This window comes from Neovison vison, chromosome 14 (genome assembly GCF_020171115.1).
Source record: "Neovison vison isolate M4711 chromosome 14, ASM_NN_V1, whole genome shotgun sequence".
In the NCBI taxonomy this organism is placed as follows: domain Eukaryota; kingdom Metazoa; phylum Chordata; class Mammalia; order Carnivora; family Mustelidae; genus Neogale; species Neogale vison.
Genome location: NC_058104.1, coordinates 31,343,823 through 31,358,490, shown reverse-complemented (window position 1 = coordinate 31,358,490; position 14,668 = coordinate 31,343,823). Strand labels below are relative to the sequence as shown.

The window sequence follows — 14,668 nt, the reverse complement described above, 5'->3', positions numbered from 1 at the left end:
CTTTCCCTGCCTGATGCAAACTCATTGCCACCCTATGGAGATTTCTTCCCCCTAAACAACATACCTTTCAGCTCTTGGTTTTTGCATGTGACGGCTCTCAGCACTTCATCATCCAATTCATCTTGGACCTTTAAGACAGATGTAAGAAAAGACCTATGAGGGCACCTAGCAGGACAGCATCAGAGAGGGCAACAAAGAAAGTCCTTGAGGCATAAATAGAATAAGGAGAAAGTAAGACAACTGGTTCATTTCAAAAAACACACAAATGGCTTTCTCAGTGGAACAGATATTAAAAGAAATCTTCTACTATATAATTGGACTTGCTATCGCCCTTCATCACTCACATATTTTGTGGGATTTTCTACATAATGTGGAGGGCAGCTCTGAATGATGTGAAGATTACCCAACTGTGAAATAAACCATACTTCCTAGACCTTGAAGTGGCAAACCTCATCATGGTGGTCTCAAGTGAAATTGCAGCTCACTGTTCAGTAGAAGCTGCAGTGCCCAGACGCCCACTCTCTACTGCGTAAACAGCTCACAGGTACACTGCACTCACCTCCCCCACAGAGTCAAAAGCCTCCGGAGCAGCATTCTAGGACAACTAACATCGACCTCTTACCACATCCACAGTCTGGATATCTCTGGCTCTCACAACTTCTGAGAGAGCCTGTTTAAGACGAAGGGTGTCCTTCAAATTTTCATTGATGACCTCCACCTTTCTGATGTTCTCCTTCAAGATAATATATGGAAATATATATATATGTATTGAATGAGGAACAAGGACTCATTCCTTGGGGCGCTTGGTTGGCACCTGGATGGTCCAGTCTGTGGAGTGTCTGACTCCTGCTTTCACTGGCCTCAAGTCCTGATCTCAGGGTCATGGGATTGATCCCTGCAGCAGGCTACACACTCAACATGGTGTCTGCTTGGGATTCTCTCTCTCTCTCCTTCAAGCCACCTCCCCTCACTCTTTCCTTCTCTCAAATCCATCAATCTTAGAAATAATAATAATAAGAGTAATTCATTATTTTTATTTCCACTGTTACAACACAATCCGGGCAAAGAAAGGATTCTTACTTTCCATTTATTTATTTCGCCAAGGGAAACCTTAGGCTGTCTCTTCCTTTGCGCTTCGTTCTTTGCTTCGCTGATCTGTAAAGCATAGGAAAAAGGAATCAGAATCCCAAAATAGCATCATGTTAGAGAATCCTATCTAACAATGTGTAACTCCTTTCTCGAAGAGAGAGGCAGTGCTCTACATTGTCAAGCTTCTCTTACTCAAGGACCACTCTGGATCCCATGAACTAGATCAATCGAATGAACTAGCCGAGGAGGAGGGAACCAAAATGAAAACACAAAAAATATTTGAAAGGGCACACATACCTTCTCCTCCCAACTGGCTATGGTTTTTTCAATTTCCTTGATTTCCCTTTGCACCTGATTAATATTACTCTTTATTTGGTCTAAAGGAAATGAAAGGAGAAAAAAGAATTTTAAGATAATTAGCAAAACCAGCGACACTGAATAATCCCAGTGGGATTGAATAATCCTACCAGGGACACATTCTCTGACACGTGGGTGTCACTAACTTGCTAGCATTCCCATTGTGCCTGAAGAAAGCAAGAACTCACAGCGATGAACAACGGCATTCGACGGTTTCCAAAGCGCCTGTCGGCCACCCAGGCCGTCAACAGCCAGCACCTCAGAATCACCACAATCCATGAGCCCCAGACACTATCCATTATCCCCGCTGGCACACATTCGATTCCATTCATTTTCCCTTGGCAGGAAAGGCTCCCTCCACTTCCGACTCAAAACCATGCTTTGATCCTCTCCCATGACACGTGCTCTGCGTGGCAAGATCTGCCTTCTTCTCCAAGTGTAGCCTGTTTGCTAGACTCAGAGAGCTTTCTCCTCTTGACATTTCGCCAAGAGCCAGCTCATGACAAAGTACTCCCTCCAGACCTCAGGCTGTGATCATCACTTGCCTCCTAAACATCTCTCTGCAAAATGACACCTTGTATTCTCCCTAGTCCCACGAGGTGTTCCTCCTCCTGGTCTCTTAGGGCAACTCCCTCCACATTGTCACTTAGACTCCCCATGGGGAAGAGAACCATTTGCAAGACTTAACAAGTCAGTGAGACATCAGGAGTCACCATATTTATCCCTCATCAGATTATACCCACATCATACACTGGTACCGAAAATTTTTGGCGAAGAAAGCCGAAGCTGAAAATCTTACCTTCATGTTGTCGAGGCTTTACCTAAGAGAGGAAGAAACAGAGATGGGCTGGATTTCAGAACATATTACAAGTAAAAATCTATAGTTCAGCTAGATACCAAATTTTTAATCCAAGGATATTAAAATAATCACTTTGCTTAGCAGAAGGAATTCACAGGATTAAAAAAGAAGACAACATTGGAATTTCTTGATTAAGTCATCATAGTTCACAATCCATTTCTGATAAAGAGCACAAGTGTGTATAACTTCCTTTTGAGTCCCAAATCTATTCACATTCTATTGCATCAGTGTTCAACCTATTCAATTTTGACAAGGGATCATGCAGATATTTACAACTTATTCATTATTTCACCATTTCCCTAGCTTTTTTTTAATGTTAGTAACCATGCAGTTTGTGTTAGGTTTTTTTTCATTGTATATATTTACTGAGATGGAATTTAAACACTGTCTCCAGCTTTACTGAGCTACAAGTATAACGTGTACAGTGTGTTGATGTGGTACATTTATAGATCACAAAATGATAACCACCACGGCTGATCCTTCAGCCTGCCCCATGGTTGCTTTTTGTGGTGTATGTAATAGAGTATTGCTATTCTGTGTCCTTGGATGAATTTAGTGCAGGTTCCTGCCATGCTAATTACAACACAGAACATACCCATCACTGTCAGTTTGGTGAGTGCCTCTTTCCACTCAATTCTACCCTACAGGTGTTTGTGTGTCTTTTTTGTCTTTCATGGGACATGTTTCTGGGATGCATCCATATTGCATGGTTCTTGAATCTCCCAGATGGGAATCGTCGCAAATCATTACAGTATGTGTGACCTTTTGAGTCTGGCTTCGCTCATTAAGTTCTTTGTGGAGATGAAGAGCCAAGAGAATTAGCAGTAAAACATGTGGGAAGAATTTGAGATTCCCTAATGGCACAAAGGGAATAGATGTTGGGGTCTTGGCAGCGCCCAGAATGCACTATTTTGTGGCCAACACAATGGTCTGGGAGAAACTTCAGACTGAAGCCTATGCTGCGTTGGAAGCAAGGTATAAGGCGATCTGTATAAACCAGGGAAGCTTGGTAGGCACCATGGGGAAAAGCGGAGGGACATCCGTGGGTCCCTTGGAAGAGCTGGTCTTCACTTCTATTCCAGCTAATTGCTGTTTGGCTCCTCAGCTTTGCTCTGTGGTTCATGAACCAAACCTGCAGTATGGTGGGCTGGATCTCCAGTTTCCAGGCCATTTCTTTCTGAAGTCTGGGGAGCGGGGTATGGGTTCCAGCTAAGCCAGGATTCCAAATCGGCCAGCTGTTTTTTGATTCCTTTCCTTTGTGAATGCTTCTCGAGCTTTCCTTTAGGAAGGTCCCCTGTGCTGCGACATCCCGAGATCTAGCTGTGTCCCCATGCTCTGGTCCTGTGTCTCTCTCATCAGTTTTTGGTGCAGTGTTCTAGGATTCGCAGTTGTGTATAACACCCAGCGCTCCATGCAACATGTACCCTCCTTACCCATCACCTGGCTCACCCATCACCTGGCTCACCCATCTCCCCACACCCCTCCCCTCTAAAACCCTCAGCTTGTTTCCCAGAGTCCATAGTCTCTCATGGTTCATCTCCCCCTCTGATTCTGCCCCCCTAACTCGTTTTCTTCTCCCTTCTCATAATATCCTCCATGCTATTCCTTATGTTCCACAAATTAGTGAAAGTGATGATAAGTGACTTTCTCTACTGGACTTATTTCACTTAGCATATTTCCTTAACTTTTTTGCAACACAATATCTGCACTGGAGTATAGAACCTGGGACTATTGTAAAGCCCTGGAAGGAACTTGGGGGGTGCCTGGTTGGCTCAGTGGGTTGGGGCCTCTGCCTTCGGCTCGGGTCATGATCCCAGAGTCCTGGGATCAAGCCCCACATCGGGCTCTCTGCTCAGCAGCAGCCTGCTTCCTCCTCTCTCTCTCTGCCTGCCTCTCTGCCTACTTGTGATCTCTGTCTGTCAAATAAATAAATAAAATCTTAAAAAAAAAAGTCTTGGAAGGAAGGAAAAAAGAAGGCAGAGAGGCAGGAAGGCAAGGGAGCAAAAGCTGTGTCAAAGATATGACTCTTTCCTTCTCTAGAAAGATTTTCTGAAACTTTCCAAAGAGTTGGCTGTTTACTGAATTCACACACAGTTAGAGCACATCAGGTGCTATGAAGTCTCCCAGACTATGAGAAATGGAATGTCATCAAAAAGAAGTAAAAGCCATCGAATGAGAAAAAAGAGTGGCCCATGATGACAGATGAAGCATAAGCCACCACAGAAAGCGGATGTTTCCAAAAAGGGGAGCCAGGCAATTCAGACTCGAGTGACACTGGTCTTATTAGAGCTCAATAACATCTAGGCAAGACCTCATTTTGCACCATGAACATATTTCCCCATTCAACAGTTTTACGGGATGATGAGAGGCTGAGGCCAACCCCCACATCTTGCCAGGATCTTGGAATATCACCATGCTATCACAAACCAGTCATCATAATGTTGGTGGGGAGAGTGCATCAGGGCAGGGCAATCAGACAACCATAGTTATTCCTTTAATTTCACATGTTGATTAGGAACCTCTGAGCTCCCCTGGCCCTTGTCACCAACCCCAGAGGCAGGGGAAGTGTAAAGGTAGATGGCTACACCGAATACATAATATTTTTCTTTTCTCTTTGAAGGGAAGTTTTCTCCATTGACAGGGAGATGGAGGAGTATTCCCATGGAGAAAGAAACTCGAGCGTTCTTCCTTCTTAGAAAGATCAGCCCTCAAGTGAAATCATGTCACCAGAGTCTAACTCAGGATTTCCCAGAGACTAAGCCACAAAGGTGAGGCAAATACTCGACTCCAGTGCCATTTCTCCCTGCCTCACCGATGAATACCTCAGTCTAACCCTGAGCCAGAGGAGCAGAAAACCTCACCCTAACACCCACCTACCTCAGTTCCTTTACCAGGACACAGTATCTTGCTTTCAACACAACCCTACAAGACATGCTACAGGTAAAAACCATGAGAGCAAGCACGAGAATCACACTTCTTGTGGCAGAAGGGATGGGTTAGAGGCTGGGGCTTTAAAGTCCCTTCCATGTAGGATACTCGATCTAAGGGAAAAGTGCACAAGAGGAAAAAGAGGTGGTACATGTAAGCATAGATATGAAACTCTAAGACTGTAACATGATTCTAGACAACACCACCAATAAATCAAGAGTGCTTGTGCTGGCTTCATGAAGAGGCTCAAAATAAACCAGAGCAAAGAATCATTGACAGGAAAGAATATCCAGTAGAAACTTCCAAAAAGGAAACAGAAAGGGCACCTGGGTGGCTCAGTGGGTTCAGTCTCTGCCTTTAGCTCAGGTCATGATCTCAGGATCTTGGGATCGACTCCCACATTGGGCTCCCTCCTCGACGGGGAGCCAGCTTCCTCCTCTCTCTCTCTGCCTCTCTGCCTACTTGTGATCTCTCTCTGTCAAATAAATTTTAAAAATTATTAATAATAAAAAAAGCAACACAATGACAAAAATTACAAAGACAGCACAGAAAATCCAAGACTGGTAGGTCACTGCAAAATGTGTAACACACACATAATAGGAATACTTATTCCTATAGGAGTGTGGACAGAGAGATATTTGAAGCAATAATGACAGAGGATTTTCTGAAATTAATGGAGTTTCCAAATCAAGATCCAGGGAAATAAAACATCAAAAGCAGGAGCAATACAAAAACACACACACAAACAATGAACAAAAAACACCAATAATGTCTGTTATAGAATATTCAGCTACAGATCATTAAAGACAAAGAAACAGTTCTGCAAACCTGGAGCAGGGGCTGGGAGTGGGTAGGGGAAGGGGGAGAGGGGAGCAGTAACGCCTTACTCCAGAGGAAGACAGATAAGAACGACATCACACTTCTTTTCAGAAAAGATGCCATGAAGAAGGATGAAATGTGTACACTGTTGAAAGAAACATCGAACTAGAAACCATTTGCCAGTGAAAGGATCCTTCAAAACACACCTCAGAGTAAGTAAGGAAAACCATCAGGAATAACGACGGGCATTATTTCAATGATGAAGGGGTCTCCATTTCTCCATTGTCCATTTCTCCAAAAGGACACAACAATTTCTAATGTGCATGCATCAACAACAGAGAATCAGAGCACATGAAGCAGAAACGGAAAATATTGCTGGTGGGAACAGATGAATCCATTCCTACAGCTGGAGAATTCAAAACCCTCTTATCAGTCATTGACAGACCCAGAGATACACAAATAACATGAGAGCACAGGTGCACTGGCGAGCATCACCCATCCGCTGCATCCACTGACCTCGGCAGAATACATGATTCAACGACGAGGTATAGACAATCTTCTCAAGCTCACGTGGAACAGTCACTGAGAGAGGCCATAGTCGGGGCCATACAACACATGAGAACCACCAAAGGAATCGAAACTACAGGAAACAATGCTCTCAGACCACAGATGACTCAAACTAGAGATTGAGAACACAGAGAGCTGGAGAATGGCCCCAAAATGGAGATTCAACAGCACACTTCTAAAGAAGACAAGGTGGGGAGGGAAGGTGGGTGGAGGGAAGGGGGAAAGAGGGGAAGGAGAAGAAGAGTCCACTTCTCTTGGCGAGAACTGAGAAATGTACAGAATTGTGGAGTCATGTTGTACACCTGAAACTAACATTACACTCTTTGACGATTATGCTTGAACTTAAAAAAAAAAAGAACATATGGATCAAGAAGACACTTCAATAGAAATTTAAAGCTGCATCAATCTAGGTGATCATCAAAATGGACATATTAGAGGGAAATCTGTAGTACTGAATGGACATAAAAATATCCAGTGACTATAAAATTTTCTGCTTATTTATGAATGAAAGTACACAAGGTACATTAGTATACTTACAGGGAGGATGGTTCTCCACAGGTAAATGAGAAAGGCACAGGTTCCCAAGCAGGCAGTTATAATGAGAAGCTTCCACAGAACTTCAATCACATCAGGGCCAACACAGAAATGGTCAGGCAAGGAAAGGACAAGCTGAAATACCATTTGAGACAATGAGGAATCTCAAAGACATTTACTGTGTATCTGTCACAAAGAATCTACTTTACAAACCCTCAACCGGCCTCCAGGAGGTAAGCATACCTCTCACCTATCTCCTCCTGGAGGGGAAGGCGCACAGAGGGATGACCAAGGAGCTGGGGCAAACTCTGGGGAGTGATACGTGTGTTTATCATCTTACCACGGTGATGGTTTCCTTGTTGCTTACCTATGTTCAATATCAACAAACAGTATCCTTTGAAAAGATGTTGTCATCACATATACATTATAACACACTGAAGCTGTAGGCAAAATCTAATAGACAAATCTTAAGAGATCTTACTCTACCTACAAGCACGTTGCAAATTTGTTTCTATGGCTAACAGAACTTGAGAATGGATAAGCCAACATAAAATACACAAGAAAAGTCAATGTAAACTTAGAATAGGTAAGAAGTCAGTGACTTCTACTGCACATCCATGAAGGAGCTGGATAAACTCCTTTGGTACGTTTCCAAAACTACACCCAAAATTTATGGAAGAATGAGAGAAAGCATGAATATAATGTACTAGAGGTACAAAGGAGCATGTTATATGGACAGATGTTTATAGATTAGGACATTCGTGACAGAAAAGGGAGGCTGCTCTTTAATATGATATGTAATTATTTTCCAGTAAAAATTATACTTAGAGTTATTGCTTAGTTTCTGAAAACATTTTTGTTTCCTTTCAATGCTCACATTGCTTCTGAATCACAGTCCAAGATGTCCGATTCCTGAAGTACATAACGATTTGCATAATCAGGTGATCATGCGTGCTCTAAGGTTATCTGTGACATTTAGGATCTCCAAAACGCCGATGAAAGGAAATCCTGTTCCTATTGCTTAGTATTGTAATTAAATCGGGCAATAAAAGCTATAAAATTTAACTCTTTAAAGAGAGAAAGTATTAAGGAATGTATTTATTTCTTTGAGAGACAGAGGGGGGAAGGGCAGAGGGAGACTGAGCAGCAGACTGCCAGCTGAGCAGGGAGCCCAACCAGGGCTCAATCCCAGGACCCTAGGATCCTGACCCAAGCCTAAGGCAGACACTTAACTGCTTGAACCACCCAGGTGCCCGGGAATTCTAAAAGAATACAGTATTCCTGGATATGAACACCAAGGAAAGAACACATCATTTTACAAAAACTAGATTTAGAAGTATTACAGGTTAAAAGACACTAACAATGCAATTCTTACTAGATCACACCAAGCTTGAATTTTGTGGACACACACCTCTCTAGAAAGGAGCTCCTGAAATATGTAACAATTTCCCCTTCAGCCCACACAGCTGAGGTCAGAGAAATGTGTGCTAGCGGGAAACGTACACTGTCTTTGAACATCCACTGTCTGAAAGAGAGCAGCAGCTGTCAGACAATGGTTGATCATGGGTATCAAATGCACAAGAGACAGAGGCCATCTTGTAGGGTTGTAAAACGCACCCCGTCGTGGGCACTCAGTACATCTGGCAGCTGTCTGAATGCTGATACGAGTAGCTGACTCTGCACTAGATGACAGCCAGTGGGGCCAAAAACATTAGGTTCTCGACAGCGGCCATGAGCAGGTGGAGGTGGGAAACGCAAGAGCAGTAAGTTTAGGCAAGAGTTCAGAGATGGGGTAGAATGAGAAAGGTGAACAGATCCATGAGATGCAGCCTAGGTAGAAGGGAATAATTGAAATCAAGACGACCAAGAAATTCCCTCTTCTGAAGACTCCAGTGAAACAGAATGAAGCCTATTTTGACTAGAGGTCTTCACATGGGATAGGTCTGCCTCAATGCAAGGGTCCTTCTTGAACAATGACACTTCCGGACCCCTGTTTCATAATCTGGTACAAGCAGATCTAAAGAAGTCTACTGATTTCTACGAGTGTCCCCTGTTACCTCTCTCTCCCTCTCTCTCTCCTGGGGTTACAGGTTTTACTTTTTCATCATAGAGTGAAATATTCATGCTGGGAACCACTTATTTCTTTATATTTGGACAATCCTAAGGATATCCAGAACCTTCTTATCTTGGGGAAACCAACACACTCTGCACAAACTTGGCCGAAGAAAGAACAACAACTCATTCACTCCCTGATCACATCACTCCTAGTGATGTTCCTGTGACATATATCCCAGCAGGATGCGGTCCCTTAGTGTCTTCTGGGATTCTCAGGTCTCCATGGACCAGGAGGGACACATGGTCCCTGGGGACAGCCTCCAAGACCAGAAGGAGAGGGATGATTCAGAAGCTGCTGAAAGTCAACAAACCCAGAAGCACAGAGCACAAAGGACCTTTCACTTTTTAACACTCTAGTCCCAACAACAAAGCTTCAGATACCCAGGGCTGTCAAACATGACAAATATAAACAATGTGCTGATAGGAAAACCAACTATACAGAATATGGACCCTGAATTTACCAGGTGTCGGGGACCGCCTCCAGCCGGGAAAATCCCCGCCATTACAAGATGGCGCTTGGCTCACTGCCAGCAAAATACGCTGCAAGTAAACAACAAAGGTTCTGGTGAAGCTCGCCTAAAGGAGGACATAGTCATTGGCTGTTTCAAATTTAATCAGCATAGTAACAGGACTCTCATTGGCTCTCCCCATTGTTTGGCCCCTTATTGGTCACCTTGTTCACTGATTGGTCATGTAAACGTATATAAGTATGTAGGCTTGCGGAAATAAAGAGAGAGAAGATACATCTGACCGGGGCTTCTTGTCGTCCTTGAGGGTCCAGGGCGACAACCAGGCTTGAAGCAGGATCATCATTGGGCTTCCAGGGGCCCATCTAACACCCCTAGCTCCTATTAAATTAGAGTTCTGACATTGTCAAAAACAATTTAATGAGATAGAATGTACATATCAACAAGCCCCCTATTTAGGACAAAGAGCTCAATGGCTTTCATATCTTCACAAATCCTTCCTCTTGACACTATAAACCTGGGGTGTTCAGGTTTCCATCCTACCAAAGTTGCTCTTCTGGGACCAAGGAGTACAGACAGGACCCATAACATGATGGAAATGGCTGTGGCCACAACCCCTTAAGGCTGACTGAAAAACCTTCCCTGTTGTGCCCGGTCTTCAGGAAGAACTATCATTCTTCTGAGGTTCCCATCAGGAACCCCATGAAAAAGCTGTTATGAAACCACCATGTGAAGGAACCCAGTCAGAAGGAAGACACCACTAGTAGCTCAGTCAGTTAAGTGACCAAGTCTTGGTTTGGATCAAGTCATAATCTCATGGTCCTGAAATTGAGCCCCTCTTTGGGCTCTGGGCTCTATGCACAACTGGTTTGGGATTCTGTCTTTCCCTCCCCGCCCGCGCCATTCCCCATCACCTGTGCCCCTTCTTCTGCTCAAAGAAATCCTATTTCAAAAAATAAGAAGAAGGAAGACACCACTGAAGTGTCATGTTTACTCACATTTGGGTTTGGGGAACTGGGATATGGGAACACGAGGAGCCAGAAGACTAGCCTTTGCACCATCATGTTCTTGTCCCTTTTAAGGGGCACTGTGGCCCCAGGGAGGAGGTGAAGATGGGGGGCAGGGGAGGGAAGAGTGGGAGGGTTAGGGAGGGGTGGGGAGGGGATAGGGTGGTAATTAAGGATGGGAATAGGGAGGAAATAGGGGGTAGGATGGGGAAAGCCTTGGTCAGGAGAAGAAGGGGGTCAAGGACAGTGTCAGGGTCAGATTAAGTATTCAAGGAGAAGGAGCAGGGTTCACAAAGGTTAGGAGGTCAGCAGGTTAGTAAAGCACGAGGTCAGCAGGACAAATTAGCAGGTAAAGTAAATTCTCAGGAGCAGTTGGTATGAAGAATCCAACTTCCACCAAACCTTCCCCTGTTTGAACGTTTCCTTAGCAACCTAGAACCCTTTTGATCTCTCCACCAATCAGCTGCCTTTGCCCCTAGTACCTCAACATGGATGCCACAGGTGACCTCGTTGATACAAAGCCCCTTCTCCCCTGATACCCCACCACGGGCCATCCCAACGACAGGTCCTCTTTGGAACTTTGGCCATCCTTCCTGTTTGCTCCCTCCAACCCAGGTCCCTCTTCCCTCTTCTGGGTGCTCTCTCCTTCCTTTCCACACTCCCGGCCCAGAGCCACTGGCTGAACAAAGGAGAAAGCAAAGGAGGACCAAACGGCAAAAACAAACAAATACACAACCAGAGTAGGAGGTTCCAGCCTTCTCACAGCAACTCAACGCAGTCTACAGAGCATACCTAAGATACAGCTCTTGATGGCAAACCATCAGGCGCGTGCACACACACACACACACACACGCACACGCATACACATACACACACTGGTGAGGCCACACACACGGGTGAGGCCACACTGCCCTCTGCTGACCACACGGTGTAAATGCACATGTATGTCCCCTGGGCCTCCCTCCAAGGCATCCCCATACCTGCATTAGTGCCAACAACAGACACAAGGACCTCTGTGTCCTCCTTAACTCCTTCCAATCAGGTCCTGGCTGCTCCTCACAGCTGATCCTGCCACGCCGGATGTTCCCTCAGGGCTTTCTCCACCTCCGTGCGCCCGATGCGGTTCCTGCAGGATCAATGGCTCTTGTCTGGTTTCTGAGAAGCTGCCCAGGTCAAGAGACCCAGGCCCTCAGGTCTCATGTTTTGGAGGATCCCATCTACCCCTGGACTGCAGGAAAACTATCACAGGGAGCCAGATACCTCGGACCTGGCTCTGTCATAGGCCCCAAACATGAAGAGTGCACACTCCGTGCTGAGACATACAACACTCGCATGCTCCCCAGAGTATCTCGCCTCGCTGCCTCTGCTCAGGGAGGAGGGTGAATATTTAGCCTTGTCCTAGCTCTGGGGCGTGACTCAAGCAGCTTCCTTTGACCTGAAACCTAATGGAACTCTTAACATTTTCTTGAAAATTTATGCGAATACTGCATACTTGTCCCCATTAGATTAGCATGTTTGCATCTGACCCTGCATTTACCCCATCCAAGTGTGAGCGTTTCAGGGACTCCTGTGGTGTCGTTGGTCAGAGAGAGGATCTTTCCACACTCGCCAGCCAGTCCTGGAAAGTGGTTGCAGGATCACGGGATGATTCACGTGGTTTAGAGCAGAAAGCTCACACCAAGGCACTGCTCCCATCCAGGAAAGAGGATGCATGACACGCCATTAGAACTTTCATAGGAATTGCATTGAATCTATAGATTGTTTGGGGATAGTAGGGACATTTTAACCATGGTAATTCTTCCAACCCCTGAGCATGGACTATGTTTTCATTTGTTTGGGTCTTCTTTGATTTCTTGTAGCAGTGTCTGGTAGTTTTCAGTATAGAGGTCTTTTACCTCCTTGGTTAATTAGATTCCTAGGTGTTTTATTCTATTTTATCCAATTGTACGTGGGACTGTTTTCTTACTTTCTCTTTCTGATAGTTCACTTGCCTTTCCCTCTAACGGGTCTAAGTTTTACCTTTTCGTCTCTTGCCATCAGCAACCATTATTCTGACTTCTAAAACCATAGATCGATTTTCCCTGCTCACTGAGACAAATGGAGTCATTCGGTCTGTACGTCTTTGTATCTAACTTCTTTCTCTCCAAATAAGGCCTGTGAGATTTACACATGTCATTGTCTGTATCAATAGTTCATCCTTCATCATTATGTAGAATCCCATTCTATGAACATACCTAAAATGGACTTCTCCACTCTACTTTTGGTGAGAGAATGGAATTGTTTCCAATCTGGGATAACATGAATAAAGTTGCTATAAACATTATTGTACATGTTTGTTGCTGAATACTTGTAGGGATTTTATGATAGATAAATATCTAGGAGTAGAGATGCGGAATCATAAGGTATACGTAGTTTAAGCTTCATTAAGTTATTACCACACAGTTTTCAAATTCCTAACTTATACTCATACCACAGTGGAAGCTGAATACAAGTTCAATAAAAGCTCCAATTGCATAGTTATGCTGAGCAAAATAAGTCAGTCTTAGAAAGACAAATATCATATGATTTCACTCCTGTGCAATTTAAGATACAAAACAAATGCACATAAAGAAAAAAGGGAAAGAGAAAGAGAGAGGGGAGCAAACCAGGAAAAAGACTTATAACTGCAGGAACAAACTGGTGGTCTCCAGAAGGGAGGTGGGGACATGGGGAAATAGGTGATGGGCATTGAGGAGGGCACTTGAGGAGCACTGGAGTTTGTACTGGGTGCTGAATCACTAAATCCTACACTTGAAATTAATATTATACTGTATGTTAACTAACTGGAATTTAAAATAAAATAAAATTAATTAAAAAGTTCTATTTGCTCTATACCCTCCACAACACTTGATATTATGAATCTTTCAAACTTTAGTTATCCCTATAAGCATGCAGTATTATTTCATCAGAGTTTTCATACCATTTTAAGGGCCATGTAGTAGTTCCTTCTGTCAAGATGATAAAGTTTTTTAGTTTACTAATCTTTAATTGTTGGAGGCTTTTATTTTTTTAATTCTTTAATTTACAAAACACTTGGATGATCATCCTTTAATATAAAATTTTTGTGTTCCAATATCAGAAATTAAAAGAGAGTTATCACTACAGATTTTACACACTTAAGAAATTAGGGGCGCCTGGGTGGCTCAGTTGATTAAGTGTTTGCCTCAGCAGTGCTGGCTTAGGTCATGATCTCAGGGATACAGCAAAGGCGGTCCTAAGGGGAAAATACATAGCCATCCAAGCCTCTCTCAAAAAAATTGAAAAATCTAGAATACACCAGCTGTCTCTACACCTTAAAGAACTGGAGAATCAACAACAAATCAAACCAAGTCCACACATAAGAAGGGAAATCATCAAGATTAGAGCTTAGATCAATGAGGTAGAAACCAGAGATAGAGTAGAACATATCAATGAAACTAGAAGCTGGTTTTTTGAAAGAATCAATAAGATCGATAAGCCACTGGCCACACTAATCCAAAACAAAAGAAAGAAAGCCCAAATTCATAAAATTATGAATGAAAAGGGAGAGATCACAACTAACACCAAGGAAGTAGAAACAATCATCACAAGTTATTATCAACAGTTATATGCCAATAAGCTTAGCAACCTAGATGAAATGGATGCATTCCTGGAAAAATATAAACTACCAAAATTGAACCAGGAAGAAATCGACAACCTGAATAGACCAATATCTAATAACAAGATTGAATCAGTGATCAAAAACCTCCCAAAAAACAAGAGCCCAGGACCTGACGGATTCCCTGGAGAATTCTACCAAACCCTCAATGAAGAAATGACACATATTCGCCTGAAGCTGTTTCAAAAAATTGAAGCAGAAGGAAAACTTCCAGACTCTTTCTGTGAAGCCAGCATTACCCTGATCCCCA

At 43.6% G+C, this 14,668-nt stretch overlaps 2 protein-coding genes across 8 annotated transcripts in view; both read right to left on the bottom strand.

Moving 5' to 3' along the window:
• The window catches only part of LOC122895869 (transport and Golgi organization protein 1 homolog), an 82,327-nt gene extending 70,535 nt beyond the window's left edge, over positions 1-11,792 (bottom strand). The window contains exons 1-7 of the mRNA XM_044233628.1: positions 11,723-11,792; positions 7,157-7,288; positions 2,246-2,267; positions 1,387-1,466; positions 1,081-1,155; positions 623-733; positions 65-128 (exon numbers count right to left, since the gene is read on the bottom strand). Coding sequence (XP_044089563.1) covers positions 65-128; positions 623-733; positions 1,081-1,155; positions 1,387-1,466; positions 2,246-2,267; positions 7,157-7,288; positions 11,723-11,728 — 490 coding nt within the window. The 5' untranslated portion in view covers positions 11,729-11,792. The remainder of the gene's footprint in view (positions 1-64; positions 129-622; positions 734-1,080; positions 1,156-1,386; positions 1,467-2,245; positions 2,268-7,156; positions 7,289-11,722) is intronic.
• The window catches only part of LOC122895870 (transport and Golgi organization protein 1 homolog), a 99,776-nt gene continuing 96,850 nt past the window's right edge, over positions 11,743-14,668 (bottom strand). For 5 of the 7 annotated variants that reach the window (XM_044233632.1, XM_044233631.1, XM_044233633.1 and 2 more), the window contains 2 exons: positions 12,280-12,427; positions 11,800-11,868 (listed from right to left, as the gene is read on the bottom strand). In XM_044233632.1, the coding sequence (XP_044089567.1) occupies positions 12,300-12,427 (128 nt within the window). In that variant the 3' untranslated portion in view covers positions 11,800-11,868; positions 12,280-12,299. Of the gene's footprint in view, positions 11,869-12,279; positions 12,428-14,668 lie in introns of those variants that run through there. The other 2 variants (XM_044233634.1, XM_044233635.1) reach the window with 2 other exon arrangements.